The sequence below is a fragment of the Apiospora marii genome, assembly GCF_038362585.1.
Source record: "Apiospora marii strain CBS 49790 chromosome Unknown utg000001l_segment0_segment0, whole genome shotgun sequence".
Taxonomy (NCBI): Eukaryota; Fungi; Ascomycota; class Sordariomycetes; order Amphisphaeriales; family Apiosporaceae; genus Apiospora; species Apiospora marii.
The window spans coordinates 2,560,312-2,576,748 of record NW_027117372.1 but is presented as its reverse complement, the minus strand read 5'-3'; the positions used below and the strand labels follow the sequence as shown (position 1 = coordinate 2,576,748).

General features: G+C 55.6%; 3 protein-coding genes across 3 annotated transcripts; 1 reads left to right on the top strand and 2 right to left on the bottom strand.

Moving 5' to 3' along the window:
• Positions 1-1,093: 1,093 nt before the first annotated feature.
• On the bottom strand, positions 1,094-2,921 carry PG985_000844 (uncharacterized protein; the record flags this gene model as incomplete). The annotated part of the gene is made up of 3 exons (XM_066820613.1): positions 1,094-1,231; positions 1,311-2,821; positions 2,873-2,921. 3 exons carry the CDS (start codon positions 2,919-2,921, stop codon positions 1,094-1,096), a joined length of 1,698 nt encoding a protein of 565 aa, XP_066691492.1.
• Positions 2,922-4,026: 1,105 nt separating this feature from the next.
• PG985_000843 (uncharacterized protein) lies at positions 4,027-11,362 on the top strand (the record flags this gene model as incomplete). Its single annotated transcript, XM_066820612.1, has 6 exons — positions 4,027-4,219; positions 4,291-4,529; positions 4,599-5,032; positions 5,092-7,760; positions 7,817-10,458; positions 10,514-11,362. 6 exons carry the CDS (start codon positions 4,027-4,029, stop codon positions 11,360-11,362), a joined length of 7,026 nt encoding a protein of 2,341 aa, XP_066691491.1.
• Positions 11,363-11,861: 499 nt separating this feature from the next.
• Positions 11,862-13,371, bottom strand: PG985_000842 (uncharacterized protein; the record flags this gene model as incomplete). The annotated part of the gene is made up of 3 exons (XM_066820611.1): positions 11,862-12,119; positions 12,214-13,300; positions 13,361-13,371. The coding sequence occupies 3 exons, from the start codon at positions 13,369-13,371 to the stop codon at positions 11,862-11,864; spliced, it is 1,356 nt and encodes a 451-aa protein (XP_066691490.1).
• Positions 13,372-16,437: the final 3,066 nt, after the last annotated feature.

Here is a 16,437-nt window from a genome sequence, read left to right as displayed (position 1 = left end):
CGTAACACCGCTTACAGCTTGGGTGATAATCCTACGTGACAGATTGTTGGTTACACAAGGCGCTTGGCGCTTCCCAGTAATGCTACCGGAAGGGCTTGAGAATGCTATTCTTCATTGGCTATTAAATTATCTCGGTGGTTGCCTGTGGTTCCCAGTTGTCCGTACATGGGTTGCTGCCGCCTGCTTGAAGCTCCCTCCACCCCTTCATTGAAGGTTTTGGAAAAGCCTGAATGGCCGCTCGCTTCCTCGGCTTATGGTTGTCCCAACATACTGTAAATGTCCGTTATACAGCTTTTGCAGATTTCTTCGAGCCGACCGAGAAGGTATTCAGACTCCAGTGAGCAATGATCGACAAACACTGGTGTCTGCAGCTGTCTCCGCCTTGCTCTTTAGTGTCCCGTAGCTTGGCTCGTATCTTCCTAGAGCGTGCTGGCCGGGGCGTTAGCAAATGTAATAACCTTGTTGCTCTTTGTATCATTATCATAAGCGTTTTCCTAAACTCATGCATTGGCCCTTGTAGGTAGTCATTATCCTAGTGGTAGCCGGAACATGGGCATAAGGATATTGGTAGCTAGCTAGGGCCGTTGTCAAAACTAGTTGTATATCGCTTGGAAAGTGACTTGAGTGTCGGAATCCCCTCAGCATGGTAGGGTATCTCATTCAATGTTATCTTCTATAACTGTAGACTAGCTCTGGTCACCTCTTGGAGGAAGGGCCCTGTGGACTTCGTCTATATGAGCTTCCTGGCGCGTCAAGATTTCTATATGGATCTATCGGCCAGGGGCGGGTTGCCTCTTTCAAGGTTCTTTCGTAACATGCCTTCAGCGCCTCGGGTCACAAACAAACACAAAACCAAGCGACCACGAAAATCTTTACATTATTATTTTGGTAGCCTATATATCGAAGTTTAAGCTGGAAAGGAAACATGGCAGTCCTGTTAACTGTACCTCTGAGCTGCAATAAGATACCGGAGAGTTTGGTTTGCTAGTTGTCTTGCTTTCAATAAGTGAACTTTTAGAAAGTATGTCATACTATATGATGAATTTCTAAGTCCCACGCTGTTACCTAGTATCGATTGTTTTACCTGCTTCTTTCATTTCTCCTTGGTGCTGAGGTATTCATGTATCAACCCCTTATAATCTTGTGGCCGATACGGCTCAAACTGCTCCGCGAACAAAGTCCCCTTCCGACCCACCTTCAGACCCAGATCCCGAATCAGCGTGTCGATGTACTAGGTATTTGGTGTCAGATGCTGTGCTCGAATATGATACGGATCAAATTTGCCTCAAAACGGACAGAAAAAGACTTACAGATAAGTAATCGTAGATGAAATACGCGTGCTTCTTGCCCTGCTCAAGGTACCGCTTCCGCGTCCAAGCGTTGAACGTGGCCGCCTCGAGCTCCATCTCCGCCTGGCCGGGCATGTCGAGGTAGCCGAGCATGTACGCCGCACCCCAGAGCGCCTGGACCTCGCCCGTGAGCGACGTGAAGACCGAGTGGATTTGGCCGGGGAAGAGGATCGACCGGTCGCCCCGAGCCGCCATCTCGGGCACGATCAGCCGCCGGTAATGCCGGTTGGGCCCGTGGGAGGGGTTCGACGTCCACCCGCAGGCCGGCGGCCCCGGCGCTTGCGATTTGAGGAACGGCAGTTTCTGGTCGACAACGGCGTCGGCCCGGGCGTCGATGGCGGCCCACCGCGACTTGGTGTCGTGCAGGTCGTAGTACAGGCCGCACTGCTCGCGCAGCTCGGGGGTGAAGGCCAGGTAGCCCTTGTCGTAGCCGGTGCACAGGATGACGAAGTCGGTCTCGAAGGAGTGGCCGTCCTTGAGGTTTACCACGTTGTCGTGTGAGAAGCTGTCAATCTCGCCCTTGCGGATCGTCACGTCGCCCGAGTGCAGCACCTTCCAGAAGTCGGGCGCGCTGGCTATGCCGATGCCGCCGCTGCCCCAGAACATGCCGTATTCGTACGGCTGCGGCCTGAGTATGTCCATGTCCTCGTTGGCGTCATACTGGGCATGGTCAGACGAGAGGTAGGTAGAGACGCGCCAGTAGAGCTTGGTCAAGGCCAGGCCAGGAGCACTCCGCTGGAGAAAGTTGTACCAGAAACCGGACGTGTTCATGATGCTGGGGCTGAAGCTGGCCGCCATGCGAGTGGACACATGGTCGACCGTACTCCACAGCCCAATGAAAGTGGGCGCCGAAAGCGACAATGGCCCGGACGGGCTGTCCCGCATGACCCAATCGACCTTCTGCCCGGCCTTGACCAGCATGTAAACCGTGTCAAACGCAGACTTCGCGGCTCCCACCACGGTCGTGCGCCGACAATGCTCGGCAATCTGAGGTAGATGCTCGCCCATTACCTGCGAGTGGATGATGGGTTTCGCGAACGTCTCCCGCGGCCACTTGGGCACGATGATATTGGAGGTAGGCCCCGTGGCGTAGATGAGCTTGGCGCAAATCAGGTCGCAGCCGTCGTCCACGGTCAGTGCCCACTTCTTCCCGTCCGCCGCCCGGTCAACCTTGGTGACGGTCGTGCTCAGTCTGGTGCGCTCTGCGAGTCGGAATTCATGAGCGAAGCTGACGAGGTAGTCGTGAACCGTCTTGGCGGGTATGTACCCGTCGTCGGATATGCCCTTGGGCTCCATTGGCCACATGGAGAACTCGAACTTGGGGGTGTTGATCTGGGCGTAGAGATTGGGGTAGATCTTTTCTTTGGACCAAGTGCCCCCGATGGTTCGTCCATTGTCGACAATCAGGAGCTTGGTCTCTGGCGCGAGCTGCAGGTAGGTGTAGGCGGCGATCAAGCCGTTCCATCCTGGGTCTGATGTCAGTTTCAAGGTCTTTGGGTTTGAATTGCTTTGATAACTCTTACCAGCGCCGACCACTATGACATCAAACTCTTCTACTGTGATTCCAGGCATGGTGAGTACCGCTGATGATTTGTGGATGTAACTTCCTCAGACTTTGCGCAATGGACTAATGGAGTCTTCGAAGCGAAGGTGTGGGCTCCCAAGCCACAAAAGGTCCCCGACAAGATGCCAGAGCTCGCAATTTGGCCTGCGCCATGAGGAGACGGGTGATTCCGGCGTATCTCGATCGTACGTTTCTTGGAACTATGACGTTTTCCGCGGAGAAGGAGGGCGCATGTCGACCGACGCGTCGCTGCATCTCGGCGCGCGCGCAGAAGCTGAAATGTGACGAAGCCGAACGGCAGGTTCGTGCTAAGCAAGAATGAAAGAGCTCCGATTCAGCATGGGAGCCAATGCAAAGGCCTTGGTACAGGGATCTAGGCGTATATGATTGCGCAGACGGAGAATTGTCCGAGACGGCCGCTCCTGATCCGGGGCCCACTTTTGGGTCTTCCGCGCCTCGTCAACCCCCTGCCTTGACCCAAGCCATCCCGAGTGCCACGGGCTTGTAATATGCATACGCCTAGTCGAAGCTTATTATGCGCCGCGCACGGAAAAGCGCGACGCCACCGACGATGAACCGTTGGCCGCCTCTCTGCATGGTTCCGCACGTAATCATACAGCACATCCGCTGCCGGCCACCTTCCCCGGCACGGAGAGGCATGGGAGTCATTCCTCTTCCGAGATAATGTGACTGTCGCCAAGGAATGGCGCGAAGCCACCGACGTCTATTCCACCAAGGAGATGTCCCAGGTCAGATTCACTCTTGATGCCGAGATAGAGAATGACGTCCAGAAGGATTCAGATCCTGGCCCTCGAGGCCTCAAGATGGGGAAGGGGGGTTTCCAAAACGTGAATATACCATCGTACGATGTACATATAACAGCTGTGGTTCGTTACAACTTCTTGGACTCGATAGATTGTGACCAGAACCCCATTCTAGACACATTGTACTATTGTTACGCTTGCAAGTTTACGCTATGCAAGCAAACCCCTTTACACTTTTCTGTTACATCTTGTAAACATCGACTTACAAGCATACGTTTCTGTCAGAAGACCTATACACCAACGTCAGTAACTCGCATAGTCAGACTTACCTAGACCAAGATAGCCCAAGATGCCTTACATGCGCTCCGGGACGTCGTCCGACTCGGCCAGCGACAGTGCTGGCGAGTACATCACGCGCCGCTTTGCGACCCAGTCAGTGGTCGACGATGCAACCTACGCGGAGAACATCGCCAGTATCTTCCCCGACTCGGTTGAGAAGCCGCTAAGCGACCAGCTCGAGCCAATCGCCGTAGTCGGCATGGGTAAGCCCTCTTGTCGTTGTACACGCCTGATGTGCGGCAAGGAAGAAAGAAAAACTGACACAGAATCACAGGCTGCCGCCTCCCTGGCGATGTCAAATCGCCACAGGAGTTTTGGGATATGATGATGCACAAGAGAACGGGGCAGATGCCCGAAGTGCCCAAGTCGCGCTTCGACATTGACGCCCACTTCCACGAAAACAATGATCGCCCCGGCAGCTTTGCCGTCAAGGGCGGCTATTTCCTCCAGGAGAACCTCAAAGAGTTCGATCCTGGCATGTTTGGGATCACCCCAATCGAAGCCATGTGGATGGTAAGTCACTACAAACCATCCTATTTCCCCAAAGCGTGAGTGGCGGATACTGACCTGGTGTGGAAATAGGACCCCCAGCAAAGGAAAATGCTCGAGGTGGTCTACGAGACGTTTGAATCGGCAGGCGTCACGTTACCCGAACTTGCCGGCTCGCAGACAGCCGTGTTCGTGGCCAGCTTCACGGCCGACTTCCAGCAGATGGCCTTCAAGGAGCCATCGTTCCGGCATAGTCTAGCCGCAACCGGTGTCGACCCGGGCATCATCAGCAACCGCATCAGTCACGTCTTCAACTTAAAAGGGCCGTCCATTGTCGTCAACACCGCATGTTCATCGTCGGTGTATGCGATGCACAACGCCTGCAATGCTCTCCGGAACCACGAGTGTCAGGCGGCGGTCGTTGGTGGAGTCAACCTCGTGTTGACGGTCGATCAACACATGAACACTGCGAAGCTTGGTGTCCTCTCCCCAACATCGACATGTCATACTTTCGATGCGAGCGCAGAGTAAGCGGATTCCTTTGCCTTCCGGTTTCATGAGAAATCGTCAGCTAACCCTTTCCCAGTGGTTACGGCAGAGCAGAGGCAGCAGGCGCAGTCTACCTGAAGCGTTTGAGCGATGCTATCAGGGACGGGGACCCCATACGGGGCCTCCTGCGGTCCAGCGCCACCAACAACAACGGCAAAGTCCCTGGTGTTGGCATTACGCATCCGAACATGGCAGGCCAAGAAGCCGTTATTCGCCATGCCTACGCTCGAGGCGGAGATCTCGATCCTCGTCTGACCGGCCTCTTCGAGTGCCACGGTACCGGCACCGCCGTGGGCGACCCCCTCGAGGTCCACGCCGTGGCGAATGCCATGAACGAGCGCCGGCGACCGGAGGATGGACCGCTCACCATCGGCGCCGTGAAGGCGAACATCGGGCATTCGGAAGCGGCTAGCGGCCTATCCGCCATCATCAAGGCGATTCTCACGGTAGAGCGTGGCATCGTCCCCGCAACTCGTGGCGTAACAAACCCCAGTTCTGCCATCGATTGGAAGGGTTGGCAGGTCGCCGTCTCTCATGACGCTGCACCGTTCCCGAACCATCTTCCCGTCAAGCGTGTTAGCGTGAACTCATTTGGCTACGGTGGTACCAATGCACATGTGATCGTGGAGAGCGCCGACTCTCTTTTGACGCAGCCGCAAACATACAAGCTCGGTGGTGCCGGAAAGACCAGGCCCAGCCGGCACAGGGGTATCGCGAATCGCAACAGGCAGTTCCTGTTGCCCTTCTCTGCCCATGACAACGCGACCTTGCGCCGAAATGTCAAGGCCGTGGGAGGAGTTGCCGCCAACTACGACCTGTTGGACTTGGCGTACACCCTGGGCAACCGACGCACGCGGTTCAACAGCCGCGGATTCGCGGTCGCCAGCGCCGCGTCCCTGAAAGAAACATTGGAGAGCGATGAGCTATCCAAGTTCACATTCATGGAGAGCAACCCCTCCACGAAGCCAACATTGGGTTTCGTTTTCACCGGTCAAGGTGCCCAGTGGGCCCGGATGGGTGCTGAGCTGATGACCTACTACCCGAGCTTCCTCCGCACGATCCGACAGCTGGATTTGACGCTTGAGGAATTGGATGACGGGCCCGAATGGACTATCGAAGACCTTCTCCTCGACAGCCCGGAATCATCGCGTGTCAACGAGGCGGAATTCTCGCAGCCCCTGTGCACAGCGATTCAGGTGGCCATCGTGAACCTCCTCGAGGCCTGGGGGGTCACGCCTAAAGTAGTGGTGGGGCACTCGTCGGGAGAAATCGCAGCTGCATACGCCGCTGGCCTCGTTTCCGGGCCTGAGGCTATTGTCGCCGCCTATTACAGAGGCAAGGTCGTCCGCGACATCAAGACGAATGGTGCCATGTTGGCTGTTGGTCTCGGTGCCGAAGATGTCGAGCCATACATCCAAAACCACGACAACATTGTCATTGCCTGCCACAACTCCACCGCTGGAGTCACGCTGAGCGGTGACGCGGATGCCATCGAGCAAGTTCGCAAAGAGCTCGATGCGAAAAAGGTCTTTGCGCGGATCGTGAAGACCAATGGCAAAGCCTACCACTCCCACCACATGAAGCCAGTATCGCGAGTGTATGAAGCCTCGGTCCGGCGGGCACGAAGGGCGGCCGTGGACTGGGACACACGCTTGACGACAGATGCCACGATGGTGTCGTCGGTGTACAACGCTGCTCTCCCATCGGACGCCAACATCGACGAGCGATACTGGAGCGCCAACCTCCTAAGCCCCGTCTTGTTCAACCAGGCCATCCAGACCATAACCTCGAGCAAGGAGTACGGAGACGTTGACCTGTTCATCGAGATTGGGCCCCACTCGGCAATGGCCGGTCCGATTCGCCAGATTAAAGCTTCGTGCAAGCTGCGACACCTGAACTACCTCCCTTCGCTCACTCGCAACACCGATTCGGCCGCCGCACTTCTGCGGCTCGCGGGAGAGCTATTCCTTCGAGGATATGACTTTGACATGTCCCGGGTTACGGCCATCGAAGACTCTTCTTCGAGCGGCAAGGTCTGGGTAAGATCCGGTGGGTTTGTCGCGGACCTGCCCACGTACCAATGGGACAAGACCAAGCAGTACTTCGCTGAAGCCCGCATGAGTCGAGAGCACCGAGCACCGCCGTACATGCGCCACGACATTCTCGGGTCGGTGATGATGGGCGGGTCCAAGGCCGAGCCCACGTGGAGGAACGTTCTTCGCCTCCAGGACCTGGCCTGGCTTAAGGACCACTCCTTGGGTGGCGAGGCGGTCTTCCCTGCCGCGGGGTACTTCTCCATGGCAATGGAGGCTGTGACGCAGCTGAATGAAACAGCCTCGAACCCTGTTGTGATCACGGGATATACTCTACGCGATGTATCGATCAAGAACGCCCTGGTCACTCCCGACGATGACAGTGGCATCGAGGTCATGCTCAATCTGCGTCCCTCTCTACACGCCAAGCCACTCAGCAATAACAGCATCTGGTGGGATTTCAATGTCTCGTCAGTCGACCGAGACGGCATCACCAACGAGCACATGTCGGGCAGCATCGCCATCAACGGCCGACCCTGGCGCCCAGCAGTCAAGCCGGCGCCCCAGTTCCCCCAACGCGCCTCTGGAAAAGCCTGGAACCAGGCTCTGCGGAATGTTGGGTTCGACTACGGCCCCACGTTCCAGGACATGGATGACATCCGTTTCGACGGCCGTACTTACGCGGCAGCCAGCAAGACGGCTCTCCGTACTAACGTTGACGGAGTCAAGGGGAGTCGCGTCATGTCCTGCACCCGGCATGTATCGACTCGTGCCTCCAGCTTCTGATCGTGGCCATCTACGCCGGGCGCACCAGCGCGATGCCCTGCGGCGCTGTGCCGATTCAGGTGGACGAGGTCTCAATCTGGGTCCCGACTGCCGAGCAGCTCGAGGTGTCGGAGGCACAGGCGTTCTCCTGGATCGACAAGCGCGGCGTGCGAAGTTTCGTGGGAAGCAACCAGCTCGTCGCTAATGATGGCAAGGTCGTCATGGAGATCACCGACATGCGCTGCTCGCTCTACGAGGCTGCCGTGCCCCAACGCGACTCGGATCCAGCAAAGCCTCGGCCTTACGGCGAGATCATCTGGAAGCGAGATGCTGAAGATGTTCTAGTCACGGGCGTGCCAGACGTGGGTGTCGCCGAGCTCGTGGAGCTGCTTGAGTTCAAACAACCTGACCAGACCGTTGCCGATCTCAGCGGCGAGTTTGCTGAAGAAATCATGGAACGTGTGCCAGATGTTGAGGTCTCTGTAACAGAAGAGACCGAGGAGGGTGACCGCAAGCCCCTCAAGGAAGGGTACTTTAGCATCGTCATTGGCTCTGCCAAAGACATCGACGGAGCGCGCAGTCTCTTGACCAAAGGCGGCCGTGCGATATTCCTCTCTGATCGTACCACTTCAGATGCGGCTCTCCGTGAAGCTGGTTTCTCGGGCATCGAGCAAGACTTTGGCAGCTATTTCACGGCGGTTCTACCCACTGATGCCAAGGCGAATGGCACTGCGACTACCGATGAGAAAACCGTGCAGGTCATCTACCGCGGTGGGATCTCGCCTCCCCAGGCTATGCTGACGCAGATCGGCGCGATGTTGAAGTCACAGGGCTATACAGTTGAGACGAGTAATCTCGTTGACGCCACTGTGGAAGTCTCCGACAATGTGATCCTCCTCGCCGAAATGGAGCGTCCCATGCTTGTTGATATTGACGAGGCCGAGTTCCAGAGCCTGCAGAAAATCACCAACAATGCCAAGAACCTGGTTTGGGTCACCGCCGGCGCCGCCATGAAAGGTGGCGCGCCCGAGTACAACATGAGTGCCGGCCTCACGCGCTCGCTGCGTTCCGAGCAGGCGGCGCTCAAAATTGTCACCATTGACTTCGAAGAGCCCGCCGCCGCAAGGGCTGACGTGATTGTGAGGAAGATGCTGGACCAAATCAGCGGCGACAGCCACGAACGAGAATACTGTGTTGCTGGTGGCAAGGCATGGATCAGCCGCCTTGGTTTCAATGAGCGCATCAATAGCACCTACTGCGTCGATGAGTCGAGGCTCATTGAGAAGCAGTTTACGTCATCCGAGCCACTGGTCGGTAAAGTGCAAGGCGGCAAAGTGGTGTTTGAAGTTGCCACGAGGAACACCCAAGACTTGCAGCCTGAAGAGGTGGAGGTTGAGGTTCGGGTCAGCGGCTTGAACAAGGAAGATACTTTGGTTGTCAATGGCACCGATTATCCGACAGAGTTTAGTCACGAGATTGGTGGCATCGTGACTAGAGTCGGCACAGCGATCTCACGCTTTGCACCTGGTGATCTTGTCGCTGGCTTCAGCTTCGACAAGTTCAGCAGCTTCCAGCGTGTGCCCCAGAGCTTCATCCAAAAAGCCAGCAGCGTGGAGGACATGGCGGCTCTTGCTGGGTTGCCGATGGCATTTGGTGCCGCCATTTTCGGCCTGCAGACCTCCGCCGCTTTGGGATCTGGCGAGACTGTTCTCATTCTTCCCGGTGCAGGCCTCGCAGGCAATGCCGCTATCCAGGTCACCAAAGCTCTTGGTGGAAAGCCATTCATTGCCGTCCGCGAGGCTTCAGAGATTGACGCCGTGGCAAAGCTGTATGGCTTGCCTCAGGATCGTGTCGTCCCCATCATGGAACTCGAGACCCGCCGGAGCACGTCCAGTTCGTACCACGAATTCAATGTCATTTTCAGCTCTGGCTGGGTCGATCCCGGCCTCGCCCACGAGACTTGGCGCTATCTGGCACCCCTGGGTCGCTTCGTCGATTGCGGCCGTAAGAACGTTCTGTCCCGTACCATCATTGACACGATCCCGACCAACCGCGGAGCCAGCTACGTAGCCTTCGACATGCTGGACCTTCATGAGCACCGGCCCGAACTACTCGGGAAGTTGATGCAATCAGTCGCTGATTTCCACCAGGCTGGTCAGATCACTTCTCTCCAGCCTCAGTGTGAGAGAAACATCGCCGAGATCAATGATTGCATCACCAGCTTCTCCGGCAGCTACACGGCGGGCAAAACGCTTTTGCTTCATGAACCGCATCCGAGTCTTCCTCTTCAAGTTGTTCCTCGCATCCCCACTCTCCAGTTGCATGCTGATGTCACATATCTTCTCATCGGATGTCTTGGTGGCCTTGGTCGAAGCCTCACCTCATGGATGATGAGTAAGGGAGCTAGAAGTTTCACCTTCCTCAGCCGATCTGGTGCCGATTCGCAACAGGCGGCCACCTTGGTCGCCAGTCTGGAGAATGCTGGTGCCAGAGTACAGGTCATTCGCGGCGATGCTAGCTCGCGTGCCGACGTCGACCTTGCCGTCAAGCAGGTAGATCCAGCACGCCCAATCCGCGGTGTCATCCACGCTGCCATGGTTCTCAGAGTAAGTGCACCCATCATCAATTTCGATGTTACCGTAGACTGACATAATCTTCCAGGATGGTTTGTTCCACAATATGCCCTATGAGAACTGGGTTGCGTCGACCAAACCAAAGGTCGCCGGCGCCATGAACCTGCACAACGCGCTGGCGGGAGAGCCGCTTGACTTCTTCGTCATGACGAGCTCCATCTCCGGCACGCTGGGGACGCCAGCCCAGAGCAATTACGCGGCCGGCAACACGTACATGGACGCGCTGGCCCGACACCGCGTCGCCAACGGCCAGCACGCCGCGTCAATCGTCATCCCCATGGTCGTCGGGGTGGGTGTCGTAGCCGAGAACATGGAGCTGGAGGGGGCGCTGCGGAGGAAGGGCATGTACGGCATCGACGACGAAGGGCTCCTGGCGGCCTTCGAGGCCGCCATCCTCGAGCAGGGCGACGATGCGCGGGTCGGGCCCGACCACATCGTCGCCGGCATGGACCCGGCGCTGCTCGCGGCCGCGATCGCGGAGGCCGGCGACGACTGCGACAGCTTCTGGACGGCGGACCCGCGGTTCAAGAAGGTGGTGCACGCCATGAAGGGCACAGTCGGGGCCGACGAGCGCGGCGACAGCCTTCTCGGCTCGTTGAAGTCGGGCGCGCTTGTGGGGGCAGAGGCCAAGTCTGCCATCGCTTCTCACATGGCCGGCAAGCTGTCGCGAATGTTGATGTTGGACGATGGGGCTGTTTCGGTTGACAAGGGTTCCATTGCTTCGTACGGAATTGATTCCATGATTGGGGCGGAATTGAGATCGTGGATCTTCAAGGAAATGGCGGTTGATGTGCCGTTTCAACAACTGCTGGGTGCCAACCTCACGGTCAATAAGTTTGCTGATCTTATTTGTTCGAAATACGGGCTAGAATTGTAGGATGACTGGAGGATATTTTGTAGCATTTGATTTTTATAGAGATTGCAATCTGTTTATTAAACGTAATTGTGTTGATAACATGCGGCATCCTGGATTGTTCAAAAAGCAATGGCTTTGATGTGAATTGGTCGTCAATTTACAGTGAGCTTTACATCGCGTTGGGTTTTCTTCAGTGGGTGCTAGGCTACAGCGGATTCCCACAGGCTTGCCAATCACAGTTGTCCTGCTACGAGATTGAAACAACCCCCGCTACGCGCCAAGTAAGTACGCTATGGTCCTTACCCCAAGTACAGGCGTTCAATATCATTGTTAAACACCACCGTGTCACGTTGGTCATGCAGCTTTGCTTCTACAAGTCACTCAGACCCTGATTTCAATTTTGTAATTATATCCAGAATCATATCACATTGATTACTCATTGTTAGGCATGAGGTGAGGGAATTCCCCTATGGAACGTACAACACGGCCGCTGACCAACATTGCGGACTATTGGCTGCCATTATTCAGGCAATAACGCCATAGCCCACGAGTCTGCCGGCCTATTTTTATGCGCCTCCTCCCAGTCTTTCAGCAGACTAGCCACGGGGGACACCGTTTCATGCCAGAACCCATTTGTCTCCTCAAGGCGGTCGAGCGCTCCGAGCAAAACGTGCAGCGAGTCTGCAATTGTACTAGACGACTTGTCGTCAGGACGAGAGCACAAGTCGCGGGCCAGCACATGGAGGGCAGTGGCCAGCGGCCGCGCCATCAGAGCCCCCTGGAGAAAGAAAAAATCAGGCTGTGGCGGGGTGTTAGTGGAGGTCTCGAAAAAGGGCCGGAGGGAGCGCGGTTGCTATAGAATGTCAACTCACAGACGCCCGATTCCGGGGCAGAGTCCCACGTGCCGCGCCCACCAGACGGTAGGCAGCTGCCCTCGATCGTTTGACGCTGTCAGCGGCGACCGCGGGCGACAAGACCTGTTTCTCCACCTGTGCCACGGCCGTCTCTTGTAGGGCGATGTCGATGCCGCAGAGGTAGACGTATAGGCCGAACGAGACGGGGTCGCTCTGCACTGCGCAAACCGTCAGATGTGGTGACAGAAGCTCGACTCGGTGCCTGAGGACACTCAGCAAGGAGAAATGTTTGTCCCAAAATCCTTGGACAGACAGGGCCACGACTTTTGACGATGTTTGATTGGCGGGGTGATTGGCTGACTGGCTGCCTGCACTCGTCGGGCGAGGGTTTATGGTGGCCACCGTCTCGGCCCACGGCTGGCATTGCCGCGAGACGGCACATGCGAGCACAATGCCCGCGAATGACGATATCCTGCTCTTCTCTGCATCGTTGATAGAGTAAGAGTCGGCAAGTTTTTCCATGGGGAAAAGCATAAAGTGGGCGTCAAGGGGACCGGGAGAGGGCAGTGGGATGTCTATCTGGGCCTCTCGCAGTAACGGTCGTTGCCTCGCCCTCGAACTTGCATATGTTTCACAGATGTACAGAGTCCATAACGCCCGTCGCCTCTCCTCTATGACCAGAGGGTCAGTTGTTGGGGGAAGGACCTGGTGCAACTCTGAGCCGCTCGCCTGGGAGCTGTCGAGATGAAGTCCGAGCATATTGGCTAACTGTACTGCTCGACTCACCGTAATCCAAGCTCGAGCAATTTTCCGATGCGTTAGCTCATATCTTAACAGGAAAAGCAGCGCTTGAAAAAGGTCTAGCGATACCATCGCGGACATGTCATCGTCTCTCTCACACAGGTCAACATGGGTACGGACAGCCTCCTCGCAGGCGACTTCGAAGCGGTGATGCTCTGGCGAGACCATGGCACCTATCAGTGCCACAGCATAGCTCAATGCCTTGACCTGGGGGCTGTTTTGGTCTTGTTGAACGTGAGCAAAGAACCGATGCCGACATAGAATCGGCATAATTGGATAGAACACTTGGAAGTAGACATGGTGCCTGATTACGAAGGTATTGTTTAGCATAGGCTACGATGGCCACAAGGTAAAGCAAACTTACATTTCAAGCATATCTGACGGTGTGACGTTCACTTCTGCAGACTCGTCAGTCGAAGAGCACGATGCCTTCTTCTGTACTGGCAAATTAGGCGCTGGAAGTGACACCAACGTTGGCGTTGTGCCCGATAAAGATGGTGTGATTGGAGGTGTTGTTGCTTTTGTGTTTGGCATGGATGCAAGTGGTTGGTTATTTTGAGGGGCAGGAGGCGACAACTCCATTGTCGTTGGGGGAGCACCGCCGAGGAGGTCGTCCATGAAGTTTGACTGAGTCCCATCCTGCATCAAGAAGTCAACGGTAGGCGGGCTCCGCAACCAATCCATACCGGGATGTTCGAACTCGAGAATTTCCTTGGGTATACAGCTCAGAAAACTGTCGCTGATCTCATAAGCAGCCGCGTTCGGCTCATGCCCTAGCTCACTCATGAATGCAGAGGTCGGAGGTGCAATCGCGGAAGAAGAATACGCCGGCTGGGATTGAGCAGCGAAGGCCACCCCCGGAGATGACCCAGACTCGGCGGATGAAGTCGGTAGATTCGAGGTTGGGGGAGATGCTGCTCCTGCTGCTGTGATGATAACTTGGCTTCTGCTTGGCTTAGTCGATCTTGAAGTTGCTTCAATTGCCGTGGCAGATCCGCCTGACTCTCTCGATACCGCGCGCGGCCCCGATAGCTGCAGGGGTTTCCAAGCCGTGTGCAACGTCCACATCGTGGATAGTCCCGATTGCAGGCTACCTTTCTCTCCCGGCAGGTATCACAGGCCAACCGGCCACTCTTGCCGGGTTTGCTATTTCGCGACGGGGCCGCCGGATTCTGTGCGCCGTCAGCGGCGGACAATTCGGGGTTATCTGGGCTGGTTCCTGTGTCACCGGACACGTTGTCACATGCCTGGTCATGATGGGGAGGCAATATCGCCCCGTTCACGGAAAGTGATGATGACGCCGGTCGGCGGTCGCGTGGCATGCTGGACTGCATTGGCAAGTCGGAGTCCAAGTGCCAGGCCAAGTCCACCAGTGGGTTGTCGCACATCGATAAGGCGACGAGACGAGACCATTAATTAAGCTTTGATTTAGCGCATAGTCTACGAGTCCTAGGTGGCGGTCAAGACATATCCAGGCATGTTTTCCATCGATGGACTGTTTTCCCGTTCCTGGCTCAATTGCCTTGGCCGGTAGGTGGAAGGGCCAGGGGGCGGCAGGTAGCAGGGGAGCGGCTGACGTTGGCCCGATCCCAGCCTCCACCCCGCGTCGTCGAGCTTCAGCTACCCAATGCCAAACAAAACATGTGTGTACATGAAAAGTACTTCAGGGATAGCATGCTTCAGACATGTCTTGGCGTACATGTTTGTATAACCCCCATACATCAGCAATCCCACACATCTGACTGCATGCAGCAACTGTCAACCCGTCCAATCGCGGGGGCGGAGGCGGGGGAACTTGCGTCTCACTGCGCCAAATAATGCAACCCCCAGTGGCTTGAAGGAACGGCATCCACGCGAAGTGCCTCGTCATATACAGTCCTACAGATAGTATCAAGGCCAATCGGGTGAAGCTCCACGCCAACGAGCCATGATAAGGCTGCCGCACCTGCCGCAGCCACCGCGCCGCTTTGATGCTGATAAAACAGACGGCCCAGTTCTGTAAGAATAAAGCCAGAGATCTGTGATGTATCACATTAGTGAGTGCCTAATCCAGCTGCAGGAAGGTCGCATGCATCTCGTACGTGGGGCTGGACAGTCCAGACCGAATCCCATCGCAATCAAGTCCAAGGAGACCGTGAACATTTCCGTTGCTTACACGCTATATGCGCACTAAACTGATCCTAGTAGAGCTGCCCGACGTAGGACGCACCCAGGCACTGCGTCCCATACGAGGTTTTTTGAAATGCCGTCCACCAGGGGTTCCATCCCCCAAAGTAACTCGTCGGTTCCTGAAACGGGGATGATCCTTCCAAATAGGCCACTCAGAACGAGGGCGCAGGAACAAACCGTACTTTCTTCATTGACAGCACCTGTCTTGATTACTCCACTTACTCCAGCTTGTGGCAGTGGAATAAACGAATATTACTGTAATAACGCCCTGTCATGCCTTTCTGCTGCAGATTCAAAGTGGAAAAATAAAAGAAATTTGTTTCGAAGGCTACCCACGCGGCAAGTGAGCGCCACTGAGGTAGGTGGCTGATGTGCCATTGAGCTTCAATCTTGGTTCCTCAAAACCCTAATTCCGATATGTAGGCATCTGGATAGCTGCAGGTAAAGAAGTGGCTATACAACGAGTATCGCTCACTCCGCCGAGAGCGGTCTCGTATGATGCAAGACTAGCTTTCGGGCTGGGCTGTTGTCTGCATGCTTGAAAGCACTCATCGTACATTCATATTTCTCCGTCCCTCTTTGTGGTTAGGCTAGTACCTGTCACTAGCCTTAGCGGACCGTGGGGCCTGGTAATAGGGCCTTGGCGAGTGATATCACACGTCGAGCCTGCTTGCCGCAGTATTATGGTCGAAATCCGTGACGCCGAGGGCCAGCAGGATGGCTTTTTTCCCGAGATCCGATTTCGCTCGACGGATGCCGGTAGCAGGCAAGTGACAGTGGGCTTTTCAACCCAGACCTCTTTCGTTATGACATCATATGTTACAAGGGGCATATCTGACATAATTGCGTAAGATCATGGTGAGGCCGGGATCCCATCTCGGATCTTCCCACAGCCACCCCCTTAGACCATGGGCGAACTTTACCCAGACATGGCGGACATGTTTCACACTGCTGCTCGCCATAAGTTATTAATGCGACTAGTTGACAAAGAAACTATAGCAGTCCCTCGCAGAATGGAATATACATGAAACGTCCGTACAGGGGCTTCTTTGTCGCGTTAAGCTTCTCTCCATTCGTCACATACTAGACAGGGTGCGACAAGCGTAAACGGATAGATGTATCAAATGGGTTGTAGAAGAAAATGGGGTATCTAAGAGGGGACCAATGCACCTAGAATCATCCTGTAACTGACTTTTGATTAAAGATTTCTGTATAAATCGAGCATGCTTTCGCATGGCAAAGCAAGAGAACAACGCCATATCCACCCGGATT